The sequence below is a fragment of the Lepidochelys olivacea genome, assembly GCF_965140295.1.
Source record: "Lepidochelys olivacea isolate rLepOli2 genome assembly, chromosome: 4".
NCBI lineage: Eukaryota > Metazoa > Chordata > Testudines > Cheloniidae > Lepidochelys > Lepidochelys olivacea.
The window spans coordinates 19,245,824-19,270,968 of NC_140414.1; the positions used below are offsets into that span (position 1 = coordinate 19,245,824).

General features: G+C 43.0%; 1 protein-coding gene across 3 annotated transcripts in view; it reads right to left on the reverse strand.

The window, feature by feature from the left end:
• Positions 1 to 25,145, reverse strand: part of MOB1B (MOB kinase activator 1B) — a gene marked incomplete at its 5' end in the record, with an annotated part of 84,192 nt that overhangs the window by 24,918 nt on the left and 34,129 nt on the right. For all 3 annotated transcript variants that reach the window (XM_084626345.1, XM_084626344.1, XM_084626343.1), the window contains one exon: positions 5,057 to 5,223. In XM_084626345.1, the coding sequence (XP_084482471.1) occupies positions 5,057 to 5,111 (55 nt within the window). The remainder of the gene's footprint in view (positions 1 to 5,056; positions 5,224 to 25,145) is intronic.

Consider the following 25,145-nt stretch of genomic DNA (forward strand, 5'->3'; position numbering starts at 1 on the left):
CCTTTGGGTAAGTCTACACAGCTGATGTTAAAGCCCTGCTGAGGCTCCAGCACTGGGAGAGAGCTCTCCCAGCGCTGTAAAAAAAACAAAAAAAAACCCCACCTCCGTGAGGGGAAGGGCTCCCAGCGCTGTAGCACTGTCTACACTGCCAGTTTATAGCACTGAAATTGCATTGCTCAGTGCACCCCTGAGTGAGGAAAGTTTCAGCGCTGTAAGTGGCAGTGTAGACAAGCCCGAAGAGACTTAAGACCTTCTACTATTTATCTTCGTTGGGCAAGGTGTGTGAAACCAAATTAGGGCCACTTCTATGCCTGTGTCATGTTGAGATGGATCCCAAAAATATTCAATTAATGCCCTCGTTCAGTCAGCTTGACAAACAAATCACATCCTTGAATGTCATTTGAATGAGTGTTCAGCTAAGAATAAGGCTCTTCCCTCCCAATGCACAAGTAGCTGAATATTCTATTGACTCATCTTTGGAGCTGTCAAGGTTCCTTCCCCACTCTGAACTCTAGGGATGAGGGAACCTGCATGAAAAACCCCCTAAGCTTATTTTTACCAGCTTAGGTTAAAATTTCCCCAAGGTACAAACTATTTTACCTTTTGTCCCTGGACTTTATTGCTGCCACCACCAAGCGTCTAACAAATATAACAGGGAAAGAGCCCGCTTGGAAACGTCTTTTCCCCTCCCCCAAAATCCTCCCAAACCCTACACCCCCTTTCCTGGGGAAGGCTTGATAAAAATCCTCACCAATTTGCATAGGTGAACACAGACCCAAACCCTTGGATCTTAAGAACAATGAAAAAGCAATCAGGTTCTTAAAAGAAGAATTTTACTCGGAGAAAAAGTAAAAGAATCACCTCTGTAAAATCAGGATGGTAAATACCTTACAGGGTAACCAGATTCAAAACATAGAGAATCCCTCTAGGCAAAACCTTAAGTTACAAAAAGACACAAAACCAGGAATATACATTCCCTCCAGCACAACTTATTTTATCAGCCATTTAAACAAAACAGAATCTAACGCATATCTAACTAGATTGCTTATAACCCTTTACAGGGGTTCTGACCTGCATTCCTGCTCTGGTCCCGGCAAAAGAAAAAACACACAGACAGAGAGAACCCTTTGTTCTCCCCACCACCTCCAGCTTTAAAAGTATCTTGTCTCCTCATTTCGTAATTTTGGTCAGGTGCCAGCGAGGTTATCTTTAGCTTCTTAACCCTTTACAGGTGAAAGAGTTTTTCCTCTGGCCAAGAGGGATTTAAAGGTGGTTAGCCTTCCCTTTATATTTATGACAGGAGCATTCAGATAGACATTTTTGTACTGATAGCTCTGTAAATGTCACCTTCCAATTAAGGCTATCGGTTAGAAAATGCGGCACTCCCACAAGTACAATCTGCAGAACGCTAGGGAGCACTGTGGGTTTTGCAGTGTTTACATGAAACATCATGCTTAGCCATTTCAGTCTCACTGAACCTGTTATCCAAGGCTGGGGCTGAGCTTGGGGCAGGGCAGTAAGAAAATAACTTGCACTGCTCAGTAACAAACCCCCAGTGAAAGGCTTTAACTTATTCTAAAAGGAGTTCTTTCAGGCAATCCCTTCATGGAAAAGGGATCCACCCTCAGAACTCAAGGATTGTCAAGGTAAGTACCTGAGGTAGGGGAGAGGACAGAAGAGGTTCTTCAGGCTCCATAAATGACACTTAAGGAAAGTTACTTCATAGACTATATGCAGAGCACACCCAACAAATTCCTGCCAATTATTTTAGTTCATCCGACTTTTCAGCAGATGTAGTAAACACAGGCTATAAACTGCATTTTGCAAGCGCAATCACCAAGGAGCAAATCAGCTCAAGACTGGTGGATCACGTGTTTAGTGCACATTCTTTGGAGAAGCAGAAGCAGCAAATGGCAAGACATCATTCAGGGAGGGGAAGAGGGAGGTAGTCATAGAAAGGGAGGGTTGTTAACACTTGTTGGGAAAAAAACAACACCTTAAATTATTAAAATCTTAATAGGAAATTTTAATATCAAAAGAACTGCAAGCAGATTTTGTATATTGCAGCCCATTTGAACTTTCCGGTCTTCGAGAGCTGTTAATTAGGTTTCCAATCTGCATCCCCCCAAAACCCCACAAACCCTGATGTTTCCTTAAATGCAGACATGCCCAAAACCACACGGGCTTTGAAAGTATGACTGTTATTGCTTTGAAGCCCACATTCTGAGTTTCAAAAGGGCATGAAGCATATCTCCCAACCTCCAAATTCATCAGCGTGTGACAAACAAGCACAATGTGGGCCACCTGTTTTTGACACATGTAATGCAGTGCCTTAGGCTTTTAATTTCCCCTTTTCAGTCACAGAGATGAAGGTTGTAGAGTTTTTTTTAAAAGCAGTTTCTCCAGTTATTGAAGAGTGTGTTATCTGGTGATTAAAACAAGTAAAGAACCAAGGTTTGTGGGTTTTATTTCCACAGCTGTCACTGTGTCCTGGGGGAACACATTTAAAATTTTGTACCTCAACTGCTTTCTTCTCTGAAAAACGGAGAATAGCAGGCTTCTCATAAGGGGGTTCTGAAGCTCATATGTTTATTGCACATGTAGGACCTTTAACCCAATAATTTAAAAATATTTTAATTTTTTTGCCTTTCAACTTCATTGAAAGTTCCCACAATAAAACTATTTTGTAAAATGGATCAACTATTTAACACACGTATGTAACCCACTGCCACAAAACATCATAGAGGTCAAGGTCAAGGTCTGGCAAGATTCAGAAAGGGTTAGGCATTTATATGGATAAGAAGAACATCCACAATTATGTTAAGTGATACATAAACCCTCATGCATCAGCCAACCACCCCACCCACTGTTCAGGATAAGGAAGAAACTTATATGGGCAATTAACTCCACAATTACCCAATTCAGGGATTCTACCATTTTCCTCTGAATTACCAAATATTGCCCCCTGTCACGAGACATGACATCAGATGAGACACAGCACCAGTCTGATCTGGCAGGGCAATTCCTAGGTTCCATTTTTCTACTCCATTGTTCTTCGCCCAGCAGTTTTGAAACGTTGCCCTCTCTGCTCCCTTAGACCGAGGCACACTGCTTTACTCTGTACAAGTGTGCCTGCAGCCTGAGGAGCACATACCCTTCTACTAGGGAGGGCACCAAACATTAGGCCTTCTTTATATATCCTAAAAAGGTAACAAACCCAATGTTGGTCCTTTACAGGCCACTTTTAATAGGCTTTGATGGTGGCAAACTGGAGAGCAACTGAAAGCAGGAGTAGTATAATTGGTATATGAAGCATCCTTGGTAATGGTTTAGTCACCAAAATTAGTTTTGCTTTTTAGACAGTTAAAAAAAAGTCTGTTCATGCTAAATTCTGTACAAGACCTATTTCGATGATTTAAATATCCCCCTGTAATGTTGGAGAGTCATACCATAAGGACGGTCCTTTGCTCCAGCAGCGCTTTAAGGATCCTCAAAGTGCTGCCGCGGCAAAGGACCATCCTTAAAGCGCTGCCGCGGCAGCTCTTCAATGTCGCTGCCCCTTCCCCGTTGGTGGCCCTGCCTGTACGTACCCTGCCAGAAGGGTCGCCTACAGGGGAGGCAAAAGGGGCAGGGACATTAAAGCGCTGCCGCAGCAAAGGACGCTGCAGCACTTTAACATCCCTGCCCCTTTTGCCCCCCCCCCGGCCGCTGACAGGTGTGGGGGCAAAGGGAGCAGCTGCCCCGGGGCCGGTGATTTAAAAGGGCCCGGGGCTCCGGACACCACTGCCGTTACTGCGGCCACGGTGTCCAGAGCCCGGGCCCTTTAGATTGTCACAGGAGCCCTGGGTGGTGCGGGCCAGGCAGCCTGGAAGGGCTGGCTGGGGAATGCTGACTCCCCCAGCCCCGCCCCTTCCACCCGAGGCCCCGCCCCTTCCGGGGAACAGAGCCACCCTGACTCCGTACCAGTAAGTCTCCTGAGTTACTTTCACCCCTGACTGCACACCAATGCATACAACATTGTACAACAGGGGAAGCACACCAAACCACCAAGTCCCTGCCCTGAAGAGTCTACAGTCTAAACGCACAACAGGTAGAATATCAAAATTACATGGGGCTTACGGTTATTACAGCCAAAACTCTCCATGAAATGTAGGGCTGTAGGAACTTTTGATGGAGGGGGCTGGCTCCCTGAGTGTCTGTTCCAAGATGATGGGGCACCAGGAAAGGCAGTACAAAGGAGACAAAAAGGAGAGGCATGTGCAAAATATAAAGGATGGGAGTTGTAGGCAGGGATGGTATTCAAGAGAACTTTGTAAGTGAGGAGAACCTTGAACTTACTACAGAAGAGGGGAAGCCTGTGTAAATATTCAGAGGGTGGGGAAAGAAGAAGGGGAAACATGGTCACAGCAGGCAGAAAGGATGATAATTTGGGCATCTCTTTTGCATAGACTGGATGGGAAGAAAGAGATAGGAAAAACCGCAAGGACGAAGTTATAGTAACCAAGTCAGGAAGTTAGCAGAACATAGGCTAACACCTTGGCAGGAACAAAAGGAAGAGATTAGCTTTGGAAATGTAAACAAAAATCTTAGAATTTGGTGAGGGCGGACAAAAGACATTCTACATATATGTTTATAATCTTCACATTTCTTTTAGACTTGACCCTGAGTAGTATTCATCTAAGCAAATGTTTGAAACTCAATGTGGAGAAGCATGTACAGTTGTGAAACACAGCTCTAGCTGGAATCTGAAGGAGTAAAACACCCTAGGATGATACTTAGTTATTTGCTAAAAACAGTGGTGTTTCCCCTTCACTACTCATCTAATTCATGAATGAGCATTTAGATTTTAACCACAAAGAGAAGAAATTTGTTTTGGAAAAACCCATAATTTCACCACATGGAACAGAGCGGTTCTGCTCTTTCAATTACAGTACAACACAGACTGACCAGTGCATTAAGAACCACACACTGCACAAGAGACAGATATGCAGTTGTCCTTATCCATTATCAGCCCACATCACTGCCCATCTCATGTAAAAAAGGTCAGTCAACTTACTATTAACTGCGACCCATTCATTTAAATCTTCACCCTCTGGCAGCATAACAGCCATCCGGAGATTACCGCTTCCAAGTGTGGCTTCTGCATGTTTTAACAGCTCATACTGGTGAGACCCCTCCGGAATGTTTTTCTTTGGTTTAAAGGTTTTAGAAGAGCGACTACCACTGCAAAGGGGAGAAGAAAAAAAGATATAAAAGAACATGTAGGAATTGAGGGGAAGGAGAGAGGAGCAGAGAAGTTAAGAATCAGTGTAGCACTAGTGTGAACACCTTTTTCCCTCCAGATTTTTATTTAGATAAAGCAGGATGTTTACAAAAATAAAGAGCTACAAATTACAGAACTGACTTACATTTGTTAAACAATTGCTCGGAAATCAGATTACTTCCTATTTCACTGTATTCTCAACTATTAATATTATTTCAGAGCCAGCTGGAAAAAGGGGATACCCATCCTACCACCCATCTCATTGCAAACTGGGTCAAAGTCAAAACATTAAAAAGCACCTTACTAGAATCAAGATGACCACATTTTAAAGCCACAAAAAAGAAATTCTCTCCCGCCTCCCAAAGATTAAATGAGTAGAGCTGAGCAAATACTAGATTTTTCGGTTTAGGAGCCAAACAATAAAAACTGAAAAAAATTCCAGTTTGATCTGAACCAACAATTTTTTTCATTAAATCAGAAGACTTGTAAAAATTTGATTTTGAAAAAACTGAAATGTTTTGAGTTGACCCAAAAGGAAATTTTTTCAGTTTTTATATTCATTTCGAATAGACCAAAAGGTTTCAGTCCAATCAATTTTTTTTTTAAGTTTTTTGTTTTGATTTTGGTCTTTTGGGGTGCTTTTCACCTTTTGTGTATGTTTAGTTTTAAACTGGCCAGATTCAAAATTGAAATGTCATTTCAAAGTAAAAAGTTAAACTGAAATGTTTTGACCCTTTGAAATTTTTTTCCTTTACCTGCACTATTCCCCCAATTAAGCTAATAGTTTCAGACCCTGAAAAATGCATTTTTTGCTAAAATTTTTTTGCCTCACTCTACTGAGGAGACCGCTTGGGAGTGACAAGGAAGAATGGAGAGAAGGCAAAACCATTACATTTAAAATACTTTCTTTCACTGTGGAAAAAGGGTAACATTGAATAACTCTGAGAAAAATACATTTAAAAGCTAAAATCAGCATGTTCCAGACCAGCTGTAGTTTCATTGTATAGGGCTCACTGAAAATATAGTACACCACACTGAAGTGGCTGTTATTTATGAAGGTATAACCCTCAGGGTTCTCAGATGATTAAAAACAGTGCAGTGGTCATATTAATCTGCGGTCAACCTATTTACATGCAAATATTTACCTTCCCTAAAAAGATGGTGTGACACATGGCTAGAAAGGGTTAAACATCCTGCAAAATAAACAACCCTCAAAAGACATGTGGGGAGATAATGTTTGTGTTTTTGTGTATTTACATATGTATGAGTAGGGTCCTCCGACAATGTAATCAACAATCCCTGTCTATGTTGTATTCTGGTAATTCAGAGGTCAAAAGAACATCCTATCATTTAAATGAATTGTAAACACGGGATATCTCTCTATTCATCTCTCTTTGAAATGTATTGCAAATAATCTGTGAATAGTGGAGAAACAAGCAAATTGCCTTTTCTTTTATGTCATGAAATAAGATTTTCAGAAATCATCATATGTGACTTAGGTATCTGGATGGAGGCCTGAGGCTGGATCGCTTTAAGGGAACTGTGTTGTTTGGACTTGTGAGTAACCAGTGAAGTAATAAAGAAGCTGTTTTATACTGGTTTGGTAAATCTAAGTATTGGAATATCCACCAGTTTTATGGGGGATTGTCTGCCCCATTCTTTGCAGTTCACCCTAATTGAGTGACCTCAGCTGGCACCCCCTGGGACCCCGGTCACAGATGGTAAATCTCACACAGCAGCTCCAAATACACTTTATAAATAATTACTATTGTTTGGATCACTATTAAAGTATTAAAATATACTTAGCCACAGAATTGCTACTGCAGTGCTATAGTTATAGCTGAGCTGACACTTCCACTTCCAACCCCTATTTCCATATATTTCTCAGGCCATTTCTTTATGGATTTTGTGAAGGGTTTTCACATCTTCTTTCAGACTAGAAATTATATTTGGTTGGAAATTTTTATAACAGTTGGAAAAAATTTCTAGGTGGAAAATTCTTGCTTTTTCTGTTTTATACCAATCCAGATTATTTAAAGTTTGTGCTTGGATAGCTAAAAAATGGCTTCTTAAAAACTTTAAACTTGGTGTGCATGTGCTGCTGAACAAACAGAGCCTCAGAAAGAAAATCTGGATAGAATTAGAGGAAATTTAGTTACTTCAGTTTTAAAGAAGGGTAATGAGCCAGCATAGCATTTTAATTTAGAAAATGTTCGAAAAATGCACCAAAGTGTGATGCTCCAAGTATTTGCAGAAGTGGATTTCATAAGAACAGCCAATATGTGGAGCCATAAATGATTTCTAAGTGAATTTAGAGCAGATTTCTGTTGGAAAGAGAAGATAGAGTTCTTTTTGTTTCTAGTGACCAGATTGCGGGGGGGAATAAGTTAAATCCAGACACTATGGAGCATCCAAAGCAAACACCACCCAATATTCTTCTCTTGTAACAAAAACCCTTCTAATTTTTCAATGTATCTTCTGTTCAGGGGTATGGCTTTCAAAATTTTCGAATAATACAAACTATTGTTATGTAGGTGTTTGCATGTTACAGGAGTCACAAAAAGATGAGACTGCCCACTTCCGAGGCAGGGCTGATGCTTGGAACAATGTTTGTTTAGCTACATTTTCGCCTAAAAGCATTGTAAATAAATTCTCTCTTTTCCTTTGTATTTTCCCCACTTACCCACTCCGCAGCATAACAGAAAAACAAACAAACATGAAAGATCACATGTTTGTTTCTACAAATCTATTAAGAAGAAGAGACATGCACATGAAAGAATGCAATGAAGATACATTTTTAAAGAGTTTGATGAGTGGGGAATTACAGGGACTTAATGTTGTCATGTGGCAGTTTGTCATATGTTTGCTAACTGTGTCATTAGGTCTTTTAGCAGCTAAATCTGAACAAGGGAAGGGGAAAAATCAAATTACTGAAATTGGAGTTTACTAATTAGTTGCTTAAATTCTGTTGAATGGGAAGCCTCTTAAAATAAGAGAAGAACTCTTGGATATTTGAACATTTACACTGAACGTGACTTGGACTTCTAAACTCTATATGGTGTTGCTCCTCTCTGCTTTTCCTTTCTGTAAAGCTACAATTTTCCTCCTTAAAATCTCCACAAGTGACAACTTTTTAAAAATAATCTAAGATTCATAAAACTAAGACATTTAAATATTTGTCACTCTCCAACTTTTGGCATTAAAGGTGGCTTGCAAAAAATGTATTATTACCCTTTCTTGCTGCTTTATGATTAACAAAGAAAGCCTGAAGGTAAAAGCAGTTTCCTTTCCTATAATTCTGGTTTCTCACAGTAAAGTGTTAGCTTTTTGCTGTTGACTGTTGGGTTGTCCCCACCCAAGTTCCTAGTTTGGAAGTAACTGCTTAAAGTTCTTCCTTTGAGCTAGGTTCAGGAAATAATTATATAAATTCATGGAGGATAGGTCCACCAATGGCTATTAGCCAAGATGATCAGGGATGCAACCCGATGCTCTGGGGGTTCCTAACCTCTGACTGCCAGTAGCTGAATCTGGACGACAGGGGACAGATCACTTGATAATTGCCCTGTTCTGTTTATTCCCTCTGAAGAGCATTGGCCACTGTCAGAAGACAGGATAGTGGGCTAGACAGACCGTTGCTCTGATCCACAACAGCCATTCTTATGTTCTTCTTCTCTTGGTATTATTGGTGGAGCAATATTACAATAAAGTTTCCTGATGACTTTTAACTTTAGCAAGCTGACAATGAGATTCTGGAACAGGTAGTTTCTCCAGATCTGCTGGAGATTACCAGCCTTTTTGCAATTCCCAAACGGAATGGAATCATTATTATCCTTATTGTCTGAAGGTCCACTAGAAAGATTTTATCTGGACCTTCATCAGGACAAGAAGTGAATTGCAAAGGATAGGGATAGCACATGGGGCATGTGTGTCTTTTTTTCTGGAAAAGCCCATTTTTAATAACAAAATTCTGTATATTAAAAATATATACATTACCTTGGAACTGTATTTGGGCACAATATAACCATGCTGGCCAACTCAACACATTTGTGAGATGAATGGATTTTAAATGTATTCTGGGAGGAGAAGGGGGGATCCAGGTTTGCACTTGAGTCAGCCAGACTTTTATAAGGTTATAAGGCTATAGAAGGTTATAAAAGAAATGTGCACACAGTAAGCACGCATACCACAGCAATTCTCAAACCCATGGAGGAGTATCCAAAACCAAGTCTACAAGAACTTTCAGTTTTAATAGTTTAAAATAAATACTTAAGGACATCTGCTCCATCCGTTGGAAACAAACTTTCTGGATAGGGAGTAGCCCTGGCTTCAGTGCAGAAAGGAGGAATCCATCTTTGGTACCAAGAAAAACTTATGGCCTTTGTAATGAGGTACTTTGTATCACCACAGAAAGGCCCTACTAATTAAATTTTTCTTGTCTGGATTCAGGAGAGACATGGATGGCTCTGTGATGGCCAGCATGGAGTGGATCAACTTGACCAAAGTATTCAGTCATTATCACTGCAGAGATTGCTTGTTTCATCTGAATCAGAATGTTTTGAGGGCTCACCCTCTTTGGATGGAGGTTTTAGTGCTAGCTTGCAGGAGTTCCACTGGTGCCTAGATTTGTAAGAGGGGATATTGGGCTTGTATTTTTTATGTCTGGCTTTCTTTTTCTTAACATTAGGCTCAAAAGAGAAAAATGAGGAACCCTGTTTCCTATGAAATGATGAAAATAGATGACTGGGTCTCAGAGGAGGGGGAGAATTCTCCGATGAGGCAAGAACTTTCTCCAAAGGAGAGTGAAGTAGTATTGATGGGAACCTGTAAACAGGAAATGGAAAATATGGAATAACCCCAAATGTGATTGGATCAAGAGGAAAGATGAGAACACCCAAGTCATTCAATCAAAGAGGCTGTTGAGGTACATGAACATCTTGTTTGAGAGGATCAGGGTACAAAACTGGTGAGGGAAGCTAAATCCCTGGGGCACTCCTGAACTGAGCAATCCAAAGTTCAGAGGGTATAGGGAAGTTAGGGATGTATAGAAGGAGATTGTGAAGAGGATCAAGCACTGGTGCCAGAGCCATCCCTTGGGCATGAAGGGCAACAGGAGCCTGTTAATGTGGCTCTCTCTGGAATCCCAGAGCTACCACATTTCCTTACCCCGCTAATGACCTTATTTGCTAGCTTGGGAAGCACTGTGGTAGGTTCTGGAGGGATAAACAGACTTGTCAGGGGAGTCTCAAACTGCAGCAGGTATTGGACACTTTTGTAGTAGCAGCTGGCTGCTACTACAATTAAGAGTCACTGAGTAGGAACAGGAAACAGGTGGCTCCGATGTAGAGCACTTCTAAAATGCATTCAATAATATTTGCGTTTCGAGTATCGCATCTCAAATAAGATAACTGCTGTTCATGGGCAGAGAGGAGGTGGAGAAACCATTGCTGGAGCAGCCCTCCACCCTCATTTATTGCCAACCAAACTGGGTTCAAACTAATGCAACATTATCAGGCCTTTTTGACCTCTGGAGTGCTCTCAGAAAAGAAGAGGAAGCTGATGCTCCCTACAGTACGTGGATCTCTCACAAGCTGTACAGTTAACATGCCAACAGGGGGAGTGGAAAGCAAAACAGCTCAAAAAGCTCCTGGAAATTGCCTCTGTAGGAGCTCAAATGGACAAGATAGCCTGATAGTAATTGCCACAGTGATGGACGAAAATACAAGAGATTATTAAAATAGGTGTTAAGTGTTAAACAGTGACCAAACATCATTTCCTCTCTCAGTCACTCAGGTTTCAGGCACATGCCGCCAATCATCCCACTATTTCTCCAGTATGGACAAGGAAGCCAACTTCTGATATTTCTAATGTAAACCAAACCAATGCCTTTTGAAAAACAAACAACAAAACCATCCTTTCAGGTCTTCTTTCTGCATCATAAAGCATCAACAAACAACAACGAAAAAGGGTGGGGAGAGCAAGAATACCTATCCACTCTTTGCAGGGTGCCTTCACCCACCTTGGTCTGCAACCCTGGCCAACGTTTTACCAATATAAATGATTAATACTGAAAAACCATAACTGCTGTGACTAATCTGGTGCTTGAGGCAGAATGTACACACTCGTTATAGACTATGCGACAGATGGATCTCTGTGGGATGTAAACAACTATGTCTTGCAATTTAAGTTACAACGAGTGGATCTTGGCAGGCAGATTTAGAAGCAAAGAAGCTAGCTGTCCAAAAGGTATATAAAATTCTTCAGTGTCCCACTCAAAAGACTTCATCTTTGTGCTGGGGAGAATGGGAACAGACAAAGAAGCGAAGAAATTCAATATCTGATAAAGAGGACAGATGAACTGTATGCTTTTACATAATCATAGAATAAGTACAAAGTATAGGTGAGGCTTCCGGGACAAGGAACGTCCAAGTGTAGAGAAAAGATGGGATGTGTGTGTGTGTCGGGGGGGGGCAATCCTAAAAAGGGACTGCAGCCATACATAGTTCAGGCTGTGAGCTCATCAGCTAAGTTACACAGGCTCAGGCCTGTTCAATACCTGGGTGGGAGACCTTCCTTAAAAAAAGGAAAAGTAGGACATTTTGGCAATTCAGTAGGTAGCAGGTTGAGTCAGTAAACTGCTGTTGGTGGGGTGTCTCTTTTTAAATGAAAAAGGTACAGAATTGTAGACTTGAAAAAATAAAAGATTAACCAAGTCCCACATTAGCCCCAAATATGCACCCTCAACCTCCAAATACATACAATCACAACTTGGTTTCTTCCCATGCCTACCAAGCTGGTCAAAAACCACACTGATAAACATGGTCCATATGCCCATGTGGCTAAATACAATCAATTCCCTGAGTTACAGACCCCCACGCTGCCATTCTCCTATTCCAACCCACAATCTCTGTGCCACTACACAATCCAATCATTTCCAGACAGCAAGAGATGGCATAATGTAATATTTGGGGGGAGGTAAAGATTCAAAGCCACAAGGTATATAAAGGAAGGAAAATCCAGGACAGTGATCACAAAATGCTACAGAAATATTTGTAACGTTGAGGCTGGTTTATCATTCCCATGCAATTGGGAGATTAAGCACACAAGAAGTCTTCCAATTGCATTCTTGAGGTCACGTACTGTACATACAGTAGAGTTTAGAGCTGCAAGAACCTAGTACAGCATCTCTACGCCAACTCCCTTCCAGGGCAAGTTTGTTCCATGGTAAACATTTTCTTGTGCTTTGTCCAGTCTGGTTTTAAAATGTCACTACTGATACGGTTTTGACTACTTAACTGTCCCGATGTTCTCCTACTTACACTAAGATATCCTTTTCTTAATTTCATCGCATTACTCAGTTATACCCCCACACCTGTTTGCCACGCTTAGTAACTTCTCTTCCTCTATGAAATTAAGCAGTCTCAAAATAGACCGTAAAATCCACCACCTAAGTCTTTGCTTGCCCACGGTATATATGCTTTCCAAAACTGAGCAACAGGAGGCAACTAAAAATCCACTTCACCCCTTCTATTTGTTATAAATTGGTTTGTGTGAAATGAGATTATAAAAACTCTTATTGTCTCATGTCAGCTTCCCTAAATCCTCAGACACAAATAACCAAGTATATGACTACAGAGTGTTTTGTTTGGTGGCCACCGAAATGATAGATTTATTATCATCATTGTGTAGGGTGACCAGACAGCAAATGTGAAAAATCGGGACAGGGCGTGGGGCGTAATAGGAGCCCATATAAGAAAAACACCCAAAAATCAGGACTGTCCCTATAAAATCGGGACATCTGGTCACCCTATCATTGTGCTATCCAAGTATTATATAAAAATAAAGCCAGTTTCTTCTGTGTCCCAATTTAAGATTTAAGCTTATTTCATTGTGAGCCAGTATGTGAAACTCCCCCTTGCCTGTTCCATTCCCTCAACTGTCAAACTCAGGTACATTACATTTACTCATGGACAAAAGGGAAATAAAAGGAAAAGAAATTTCTCATGCAAATGTAATGCTAAAACTTCCATTTTTCTTTTAAATTAAATAGACTGATAATTGTTCAGTAACCACACTAAATGCATCAAACAAAGTATGAGGAACAAATCAAAGTATCACATCCTCCCCAATATTTGTCATGGTCAACTTAATTAGTTTCTTCTCAGTTGATCTAAGTTTCTAAAAATTCTTGAGGTTTTAAGTACATTTAGTTCACCTGATTCTCACCTCAAAACATTTCTCGAAACATTTCTCAAACAGTTCTATTTTTGGAAATAACTGCAGAGATTCAGCATCCAGATGCAGATTTATCTACGACTGAGACAGGTAACACGTCTAGTGGAATGTTAGGCAACTGACTCACTAGCCTAAAAAGTCACCAGGCAGCCCACAACCCTCAACCAAACAAGTTCTTCCCATTGTCTAAGAGTCTCACCCACTTTATTACCTTGGCAAAATCATCACAACATTCCTGCGGTCAAGAGCTAACTTCTTCCGAAGTTGCAATTCTACCAAGTCATCTGCTGATGAGAAAGTCTGAGTGTTAGAGCCGACACCCCTTTTCTCCTAGAAATATGATTCTACATATCTGAAAAGCAATATTCTCAGGATATCTTGCAAACATCAAATGCCATAATCCATTAAACCACTTGGATAGCCTACCGTGGTAATCTAGGTTCAGCATCTGATGGAGGTAAAGCTATCAAGATCCAAGTACAAAGTATTTTACTTAAATTCTTGCTATCCTTCAATTAACACTGAAAAGGGACTATGAAAAAAAATGCCTACCTAAAACATCTCACTCCTAAGGGAAAACTCCAGGAAAGGATTGTCAGACTCATTCAGTGAAAACAACCAATTATATTTTAATTATGTTCCATGGGTTGGGTCCTCAGAGTCTAGGCCATCTACTCATTATTTGCAGTAAATCCAGGGAGGTTTGCACAGAGATTGAGGATAATCTATGGCCCTTATGCAATAATTAAAACTTCGATGGCATTTTCATCGCAGAGTTAACTCATGCTCTTGCTTGGGTGTTGGCTCTACCCAATTCCCATTCACACACACACAGCCCTCTGACCTGAGTGTAGTGAAGATTTCCTATTTTCTCTCCTCAACCAGCTTTCTTTAACTGCTTTGCCTCTGAACTATCATACATGTGCATCATATAGGTATAAGTGACAGTCCTTAGTGTCTCACTCTTACCTACTGAAAAAAGGTGAAAAAAGTGACATATGAAGAAAATGGCAGAAGGAACATACAGTCCTGTCTGGTCCATCCTGGGGCATAGGCTGAAGCCCAAGTGCCGCTTACACTCAGGGTGGTAATTTGCTCACTTTGCAGTGAGGACACACACTAAACCACTTAAGTGCTGGCAGTCCTCCAGTGCCTTCCCACAATTCCTCATATGTGCCCAAAAGGGAGATAAGTTCTCCCACAATTCTCTGGAAAGAATAAGAGCAGCTCAGTTTACTGCAGCATTAAGAAAAGACAGTTACCTGTTCTGTAATTGGTGTTCGTTGAGATGTGTTGCTCGCGTCCATTCCACGTTAAGTGTGTGTGCTCACCACATGCACTGGTGCTGGAAGTTTTTCCCTCAACAATATCTGTAAGGGACCGGCTCTGGCGCCCTCTAGAGTGGCACTCACATGGTGCGGTATAAGGGGCGCTGCCAGCTCTCCCCACCCTCAGTTCCTTCTTGCCGGAAACTCCGACAGTGGGGAAGGAGGGCGGGTCGTGGAATGGATATGAACACTGCATCTTGAAGAACACCAGTTACGGAACAGGTAACTGTCTTTTCTTCTTCGAGTGCTTGCTCATGTCCGTTCCACATTAGGTGACTCCAAGCAGTTCCAGTGGAGGCGGGTAGGAGTTCATGGCTGCACAGATTGTAGTACAGCTCTGACAAATGCAGCGTCGTCTCTGGCCTGCTGAGCGATGGCATAATGAGACGTGAATGTGTGGACTGAGGACCACGACACAGCTCTACAGATGTCCTGGATCGGGATGCGCCAGGAAGGCCACTGAAGATGCTTGCGCTCTAGTTGAATGGGCCCTGATGATCCGCGGCAGTGGGACTTTTGCTAGTTCATAACACGTCTTTATGCAAGAAGTGATCCAGTTGGAAATCCTCTGTGAAGAAACCGGAAGGCCCTTCATCCTATCTGCTGTAGCAATGAAGAGCTCGGTCAATTTACAGAAAGGCTTTGTACGCTCCAAGTAAAAAGCCAAGGCCCTCCGGACGTCCAGCACGTGCAGGTGTCTCTCCTCAGCAGTTTTGTGTGGCTTGGGACAGAACACTGACAGGAATATGTCCTGGCTCATGTGGAAGGAAGATACCACCTTCAACAGGAAGGCCAGGTGGGGGCCACAGCTGGACCTTGTCCTTATAAAACACTGTGTAAAGCAGTTCTGAGGTCAAAGCCTTTATCTCTAAGACTCGTCTCGCCAACGTCATCGCGACCAGGAAAGCGACCTTACAGGACACGTAGGAAAGGGAGCAGGAGCCCAGCAGCTGGAAAGGCGGGCCGGTGAGCCTGGAGAAGACCAGGTTAAGGTCCCACTGTGGGACAAGGACCTGTACCTGTGGGTAAAGCCCCTCAAGGCCCCTCAGGAACCTGACAGTCATGTCATGAGAAAAGACCGTCTGACCTTGGATCGGCTGGTGGAACGCAAAGATGGCCGCAAGGTGCACTCTGATGGAAGAATGTGCCAGACCCTGGTTCCTGAGCTGCAGTAAGTAGTCCAAGATGGACTGCACTGAAGAACACGAGGGAGAAATGCTCCACAAACAGGGCCTGGCCATTGAAGGGGAGGTCCTGAATCGACTGCTAAGCCTTGGAGGATAACCAAGAGAGGAGCAGACAGGACCCTTGCCGCATGGAGACGGAGGATGCCATGGTGTGGATGGCGGAATCTGCCGCATTAAACATCACTTGAAGGGCCGCCCTGGCAGCGGCCGTGCCCTCATCAAGGATTGCACAGAATTCTTTACGGGAACCTTCTGGGAGGGCATTCTCGAACTTGGCAGCGGCTTGCCACATATTAAAGTCATAGTGGCCAAGGCAGGCCTGGTGGTTGGCCACCCTCAACTATAAGCTAGACTAGGAATAAATTTTCCATCCGAACAAATCCAGTCTTCTGGAGTCTCTGGGTTGCCCCTGACGTTCCCTGTGGTTAACTGTCTTGACCACCAGGGGATTTGGGGCAGGATGGGAGTAAAGGTATTCATGCCCCTTAGTAGGAACAAAGTACTTACGCTCTGCCTGCTTGGAAATGGAGGACAGAGAGGAGAGGGTTTGAAATCAGGCGCTGGATATCTTCAATACCCCTTTGTGAAGGGGAAAAGCCGCCCTAGCAGGGGCTGTGGAGGGGAGGACGTTGAACAGGGAGTCCACTTGCTCCTCCAACTCCTCCACCTGCAGGCCAAGCTTGGACGTGACCCTCTTCAACAGCTCCTGGGGTGCCTTAGCATCATTCTGAGGAACCTCGTGAGAGGGCTCCGTGATGGCCTCGTCCCGTACTGCAGGTTCCATGGCATCCACTGGTGGTCCAGCAGGCTATTCCCCTTGGTCCACATGGACTTGCAGGGTCTTATTCCCTAGGGCCTCAAGCATCGGAGGGAGTTTGGTCGTCGAGGCCATTGGCCTGTCTGAGGCTCCCGACACCAAGTGGGCAGGCTGGGAGGACTGGGTGAACCCCATGGGTTCCAAGGGTACAACTGGGCCGGCCACTGGGTCTGGAGCCACGGGGCAGGTTTCGGTACCAACGATGCAGGTGACACCGACGGTCTGGAAGGCTTCCCCACCAATGTGGAACCTTGCTCCGTACCGAAGCCAGATCCGGAGCAATTGCTACCCAGTGACCAGGATTTGCTGCAGCGGCAACTCCATGCCTGGCAATAATTGTGGTCACACCTAGAAGAGGACTGGTCCAAGTGGGACGTGCACCTCCATGGGGACCTCAGTGACTGGTGGCGCTCGGCAGATCTGCGACGGAAGACCAGCGATCCACACCTCATGCTTCAAGACCAGTACAGACACGAGGAGCAGGACCTGGAGGTATTGCGAGCCAGGTGCATCTCCCAGAATATGGTGATGCCCATCTAGGGGATTGTTGGCGGGGCCCACGGCTCAGGTCTTCCGGTCATTCTCGGGATCTGTAATGTTGTTCTGGCAAAGTGAAGGGCCGGTCCCGACGTTCCTGCTGGGGAGCACATGCTTCCGTGGGTCTGCGCCAGCTAACTGGTGAGGTCCACCTCAAATCCTGCTGTTGGTTCCCAGGGTCCGGTGACTGTAGAGGGCTCCAGTGCGTCTGTCTCCCTAACTCTGAGGTGTGACGGCTTTGAGCAGCTGAACAGTGGTGGGTCGTCTCCCACAATGGGGAGCGGTGCTGTTGGGATGAGGGCGGATGGAAAGGTCCCAAGGCAGGCTTACCCCAAGGTCTGGGCACTGCTGGGGCTGGAGCTCTTGAGCAGCCTGCAGCGCTTCAGGCGTCGATGGCACCTGAAGCTCTTGAAGGCCCGCCTCTGTGTCCAGGATTCCAGGCAAGGAACAGGGTGGGCTGCATCGCTCGACATGAGCTGAAGCCTAACTTCCTGACGGGGTAGATGAGCTGCCCGGCGCAGGTCTTAGCTTGCCCCCAGCCCTGTCCTTCCCCTTCCAGGGAGTGGGAAAGCATCTCCTACTGGCCTTCTTCGATATCTTGGCCGGGGATTGGTGCTGGCTTGTCGTCCCAGGGCACTACACACCGATGCTGTGGTGCTGGGTGCCGAGTCAGACCTCTGCTCCGAGGCCGAAGCGAGTGCTGACTGCATCAGGAGCACTTTGAACTCTGATCTCGTGCTCTTAGTCCTAGGTTTAGAGGACTTGCAGATACAACACACCACTTATGTGCCCTTCACCGAGGCACCTGAGACAGCTCATGGGCATGGGCCGTTTGCAGCGATCACAGGGCTTAAAGCCGGGGGAGCAGGGCATGCCCTGTCCCCTGGCTAAGTCCCCGACATGACTAACAAAACTCTAACTCAACTACTAACTATGTACACTAACTTTACAAGAACTCTGGTTCGTACGAATGAAGCCTAAGCAACGCTAGTAAGAGCAGTGAATGTTCTGTGCACCATCACTGGAGGCAAGAAGGAACTGAGGGTGGGGGCAGCCAGCAGCGCCCCTTATACCGTGCCGTGCGGGCGCCACTCCAAAGGGCGCCAGAACCACTCCCCTACAGATACTGCTGAGGGAAAAACTTCTGGCAACGGTGCATGTGGTGAGCACACACATGGACGTGAGCAAGCACTCAAAGAAGAATCACGGAATACATCCCGAAGTCCCAGAAGTCCTTGTGCCACTCATGAATGAGTACAGCACCAGAGTGGGCCTTGTAACTCAAGTACGGCTCACACCCAATGTAGTCTAACCAGCATGCTCCAGCCTGGGTTCTCATCACTGGGGTTATCTCTGTAGTAAAGACGAATCCTTAGCGTACATTTACATGGCAGAGCCTCAAGGAAGTTAAGGCGAACCAACTAAAGGTGTAAAGTCAATGCACAGAAATTAAAGCATGTTAAATGCCTACGAGTGTGCTTAGTCTCTGGAATAAAGTAGCTGTAGTTCACTGTCCTTTAATCCTCAAGGAGCTTCATCTTCAGAAAGTTTTCTTTGAAATCATAAGGACCAGAAACTTACTCTAAATTTTCTTTTTAAAATCTGCAGAATCTGATTCTATTTTAGGACCCATCGGCATACTTTAAGCAGGCCAGATCTAGCCCATGGACTAAGTGTTTAATATCACTTTCTCTGGCGTCACTCTGGGTACTTGTGTGTTTTTGATTTCTGCATACGATTTGCTGTGAGGAGGACGTAATCTTTATTTTTCTCCCCAGAGATGCAATGTCAGACATACCAACTTCAATACGGCCAGCTGCAGGACTCAGGAAAAAACTCTCAAGAGAGATTACTGCAGTACAATTAAACTGAGTCCCTCAAAATAGCTTTCTAAGCAAATATTTGTGACAGTTTGGCACAGTCTGAATAAGCATAATTGAGACAGTTCACAGAACATGTACTTGGGGCTTGGACAGCTTGGTTTTGAAATAATACTTAGAACTTCTGCTTCTCATCTTCAAAGGACTTTATAAACATTCATTAATCTTTATAACATACCTTTGAAGTAAGCATCATTACCTCCATTTTACAGATGGAAAAACTGAAGTAGTGAGATTAAGGGTATGTCTACACTACAATAAAATACCTGCGCCTGGCCCAGGTCAGCTGACTCAGGCTCACAGGGCTCAAGCTGCAGGGCTACAAAATTGCAATGTAGACATCTGGGTCACCCCCCACTCACAGGGTCTCAGAGCCCCGGCTCCAGCCCAAACATTTACACTCCAATTTTATAGCCCCACAGCTGGAGCCCCGTGAGCCCAAGTCAGCTGACCCGGGCCAGCTCTGGGTGTTTTACTGCAGGATACACATACCCTAAGTGACTTGCCCAACTCCAAAGAGGAAATTTATGCTAAATACAACATTAGAACTCAAGTTCCAGGCTCCCACTCCCATTACTCATACTGTGCTTCTTTTTAAAGTGATGCACAAAAACACTAGACAGGCAGAATTAAACTCCAGATAATTAACCATTTTAGACCATCAAACTTGAAGCATGCTGGGCTTCAACTTATACAGTTTTGCCAAAAATAGCCAAACAAACACTTCAATATTGGAGAAAACGTTAGGCCCTGTCTAGAGAAGGTAAATAAGTGACGTTTTAACACATACTAGCCAACATGCTTTACTTAATGTGTTTTTAACCCTAGTGTTAAACCCTTTCTACATGAGCTTCTACGTGGCATTCAAAAACCTGTTAACCATAATGGGCTAGCTAACATGTTTCAAAACTCCATCTAATTTACTAATCTATACAGAGGTTTTGAAGGTACAGTACCTCTTTCTACCTGTTGTAGAAGAGCTGGAGATTTCATCTGCCATGGTGATTAGCTGTGACAGTGATGTCATTTATTTCCAGTGGCACCAAAACAACTCACGAAAGCTTATGCTCAAATAAATTTGTTAGTCTCTAAGGTGCTACAAGTACTCCTGTTCTTTTTGCGAAAACAACTTATGTTAGCCTGTTTATGTTCCAATATGCCATCTCCCAATAACTAACATATCAGCATGGGGTAAATATTTTAATATCTTTTAAAAAAGAAATCAATAGGTTTAGCATTTGGATGTGTTCTCGCCATGACAATGAAGGTATATTTGGAGGACAGAAGGAAAGAAAAACTTTAAATGCTCAAATCTATACTTAGGAATTTAACTTAAACATTTTTATTCATAGCACTGAAGTGTCACATCATTTCTACTCTGAAGAGAAAAGGTAAGTGAACCAGGTGTTTCCACCTTCCATTTAGTCCATTATAAACCACTTTAGTCTGCTCACAAAGACAGAAATCTTAATCTTTTTAAATGTGCTCCTACATGCTAAATTAAATGTGTTCCATCCGGCCATTTTAATCTGGATGCAAGAAGTTAGAACAATTGCCTAACTCAGTGGTTCCCAAACTTGTTCCGCCGCTTGTGCAGGGAAAGCCCCTGGCAGGCTGGTTTGTTTACCTGCCACTTCTGCAGGTTCGGCCGATTGCGGCACCCAGTGGCCGCGGTTTGCTGCTCAAGGCCAATGGGGACCGCTGGAAGCGGAGGTCAGTAAGTCCCTCAGCCCGCGCCGCTTCCAGCAGCTCCCATTGGCCTGGAGCAGCGAACTGCGGCCACTGGGAGCCGCGATCAGCTGAACCTGCGGATGCGGCAGGTAAACAAACCGCTCAGCCTGGCTGGGGCTTTCCCTGCACAAGTGGCGGAACAAGTTTGGGAATCACTGGCCTAACTTTACAAATCATCCATTCCTTTGGTTAGCCACCACGCAGCATCTCTTGAGACAAATTTTAAAAAAGAAAAAAGGACATGGTGAAGCAGGAATCACTTGCTCCTTATGGTGGTCACCATGGAGCTAGCTATCACAAAGTCCTCAGTTGCATGTTTCTGACATGCTGTCCCCAACAATGGATCAAAAAAAGTTCTCCAGCTATGTTCAGTATGACTAGGTACCCAATAATCCAGATGTACTTAAGTTACACAGATAATATTTGATATGTGGGTTTACTTACCAATAACCCTTAATAAAAGTGAACATCAGGAACAGAAAACAGGGTGGACTAAGCTGTTCCAAATATTATAGTAGTACCAAGATAGCCAACTAAAAGCAATAGTAGATTGTGGGTGCTCTAATCTAGTCAAACACTAAATCTTTATTGAACAAAAAATTGTGGCAGTGTAAATATTGCTAGGTCACTACAGATTAAAAATAAATATATTTAAAAAAAAATCACACCCTCCAGAAATGTGTATATATCCTCTAGCAAAGACTACTCTGTGGGTCTGGAATAGACCTAGAGATAAATTACTTTCCCTCCCCAGTAACAACCATTGCAAATAACCAGATTTTTATCCAAATCTGGAATCAGAGATTTTAAAGATTGGGAGAGCCATGGAATACATATGGTTGACCAGTTGTTCACTAAAGAAGCTTTTCTAATTTATTTAGAAATCCAAGCTAACCTTAACTGGCCCACTTCTCCTATGGTACCAATGCCTTCAAGTTAGGCATTATTTTTCTCAGCTTCCTAGAAAACTTGTTTCATACAGAATGCAAACTTTAATAGAAGCAATGGTTTCTAGTTGATGAGGAAACAAAAAAAGTATAACTAATTTATATCAATCTTTGGAGGCAACTTTCCAAAAAGAAATGTCCATATATAACACAGTGGGAAAAGATTATGGACAGAGAAATTACCCCAAAGAAATGAGCTTAGACATGAAAAAGAGGACCAGCAACCGGAGTCTGTAGCATGATAAAATAAAATTTCTTTAAAGATACTGTTTCAATGGCACCTCATGGCGGTAAGGTTAAAAATAGAGAGAGTTAATAGAGGTAAGTATTGGAGACGATGTGGTGACAGAGGTGATTTTATGCATATATGGTAGACATAGATTCATAGATATTTAGGTCAGAAGGGACCATTATGATCATCTAGTCTGACCTCCTGTACAACGCAGGCCACAGAATTTCACCCACTACTCCTACAAAAAAAACCTCACACTATATCTGTGCTATTGAAATCCTCAAATCGTAGTTTAAAGACTTCAAGAAGCAGAGAATCCTCCAGCAAGTGACCCGGGCCCCATGCTACAGAGAAAGGCAAAAAACCTCCAGGGCCTCTTCCAATCTGCCCTGGAGGAAAATTCCTTCCCGACCCCAAATATGGCGATCAGCTAAACCCTGAGCATATGGGCACGATTCATCAGCCAGATACTACAGAAAATTCTTTCCTGGGTAACTCGGATCTCACCCCATCTAACAGCCCATCACAGGCCATTGGGCCTATTTACCATGAATATTTAATTACCAAAACCATGTTATCCCATCATACCATCTCCTCCATAAACTTATCGAGTTTAATCTTAAAGCCAGATAGATCTTTTGCCCCCACTGCTTCCCTTGGAAGGCTGTTCCAGAACTTCACTCCTCTGATGGTTAGAAACCTTCGTCTAATTTCTAGTCTAAATTTCCTAGTGGCCAGTTTATATCCATTTGTTCTTGTGTCCACATCAGTACTGAGCTTAAATAATTCCTCTCCCTCTCCGGTATTTATCCCTCTGATGTATTTATAGAGAGCAATCATATCTCCCCTCAACCTTCTTTTAGTTAGGCTAAACAAGCCAAGCTCCCTGAGTCTCCTTTCATAAGGCAAGTTTTCCATTCCTCGGATCATCCTAGTAGCCCTTCTCTGTACCTGTTCCAGTTTGAATTCATCCTTCTTAAACATGGGAGACCAGAACTGCACACAGTATTCCAGGTGAGGTCTCACCAGTGCCTTGTATAACGGTACTAAAACCTCCTTATCCCTACTGGAAATACCTCTCCTGATGCATCTCAAGACCTCATTAGCTTTTTTCACAGCCATATCACATTGGCAGCTCATAGTCATCCTATGATCAACCAATACTCCACAGTCCTTTTCCTCCTCCGTTACTTCTAATTGATGCGTCCCTAGCTTATAACTAAAATTCTTGTTATTAATCCCTAAATGCATGACCTTACACTTCTCACTATTAAATTTCATCCTATTACTATTACTCCAGTTTACAAGGTCATCCAGATCCTCCTGTAGGGTATCCCTGTCCTTCTCTAAATTGGCAGTACCTCCCAGCTTTGTATCACCTGCAAACTTTATTAGCACACTCCCACTTTTTGTGCCAAGGTCAGTAATAAAAAGATTAAATAAGATTGGTCCCAAAACCGATTCTTGACGAATTCCACTGGTAACCTCCCTCCAGCCTGACAGTTCACCTTTCAGTAGGACCAGTTGTAATCTCCCCTTTAACCAATTCCTTATCCACCTTTCAATTTTCCTATTGATCCCCATCTTATCCAATTTAACTAATAATTCCCCATGTGGCATGGTATCAAATGCCTTACTAAAATCTAGGTAAATTAGATCCACTGCATTTCCTTTGTCTAAAAAATCTGTTACTTTCTCAAAGAAGGAGATAAGGTTGGTTTGGCACGATCTACCTTTTGTAAAACCATGTTGTATTTTGTCCCATTTACCATTGACTTCAATGTCCTTAACTACCTTCTCCTTTAAATTTTTTTCCAAGACCTTGCATACTACAGATATCAAACTAACAGGCCTATAATTACCCGGAACACGTTTTTTCCCTTTCTTAAAAATAGGAACTATGTTAGCAATTCTCCAGTCATACGGTACAACCCCTGAGTTTACAGATTCATTAAAAATTCTTGCTAATGGGCTTGCAATTTCTTGTGCCAATTCCTTTAATATTCTTGGATGAAGATTATCTGGGCCCCCCGATTTAGTCCCATTAAGCTGTTTGAGTTCCGCTTCTACCTCAAGTATGGTAATGTCTAGCTCCATATCCTCATTCCCATTTGTCATGCTACCATTATCTCTAAGATCCTCTTTAGTCTTATTAAAGACTGAGGCAAAGTATTTGTTTAGATATTGGGCCATGCCTAGATTATCCTTGACCTCCACTCCATCCTCAGTGTTTAGCGGTCCCACTTCTTCTTTCTTTGTTTTCTTCTTATTTACATGACTAAAGAACCTTTGACTATTGGTTTTAATTCCCTTTGCAAGGTCCAACTCTACTTGACTTTTAGCCTCTCTCACTTTATCCCTACATGTTCTGACCTCAATAAGGTAGCTTTCCTTGTGATTCCTCCCTATATGCTTTCTGCTTTTTCTTAATCACCTCTCTGAGATGCTTGCTTATCCAGCTTGGTCTACAACTCCTGCCTATGAATTTTTTTCCCTTATTTGGGATGCAGGCTTCCGATAGCTTCTGCAGCTTTGATTTAAAATAATCCCAGGCCTCCTCTACCTTTAGATCCATAAATTCTTCAGTCCAATCCACTTCCCTAACTAATTTCCTTAATTTTTGAAAGTCAGCCCTTTTGAAATCAAAAACCCTAGCTGCAGATTTATTTTTATTAATCCTTCCGTTCAGTTTGAACTGAATTAGCTCATGATCACTTGAGCCAAGATTATCCCCTACAACCATTTCTTCTATGAGGTCCTCACTACTCACCAAAACCAAATCTAAAATGGCATCCCCTCTAGTCGGTTCAGCAACTACTTGCTGAAGGAATCCATCAGCTATCGCATCTATGAAAATCTGAGCCCTTTTATTATTACTAGCACTCGTCCTCCAGTCTATATCTGGGAAGTTAAAGTCTCCCATGATCACAGTTTCCATTAGTATTTACTTTATTAAAAACATTAAAAAGGGCTCTATCCATATCCAAATTA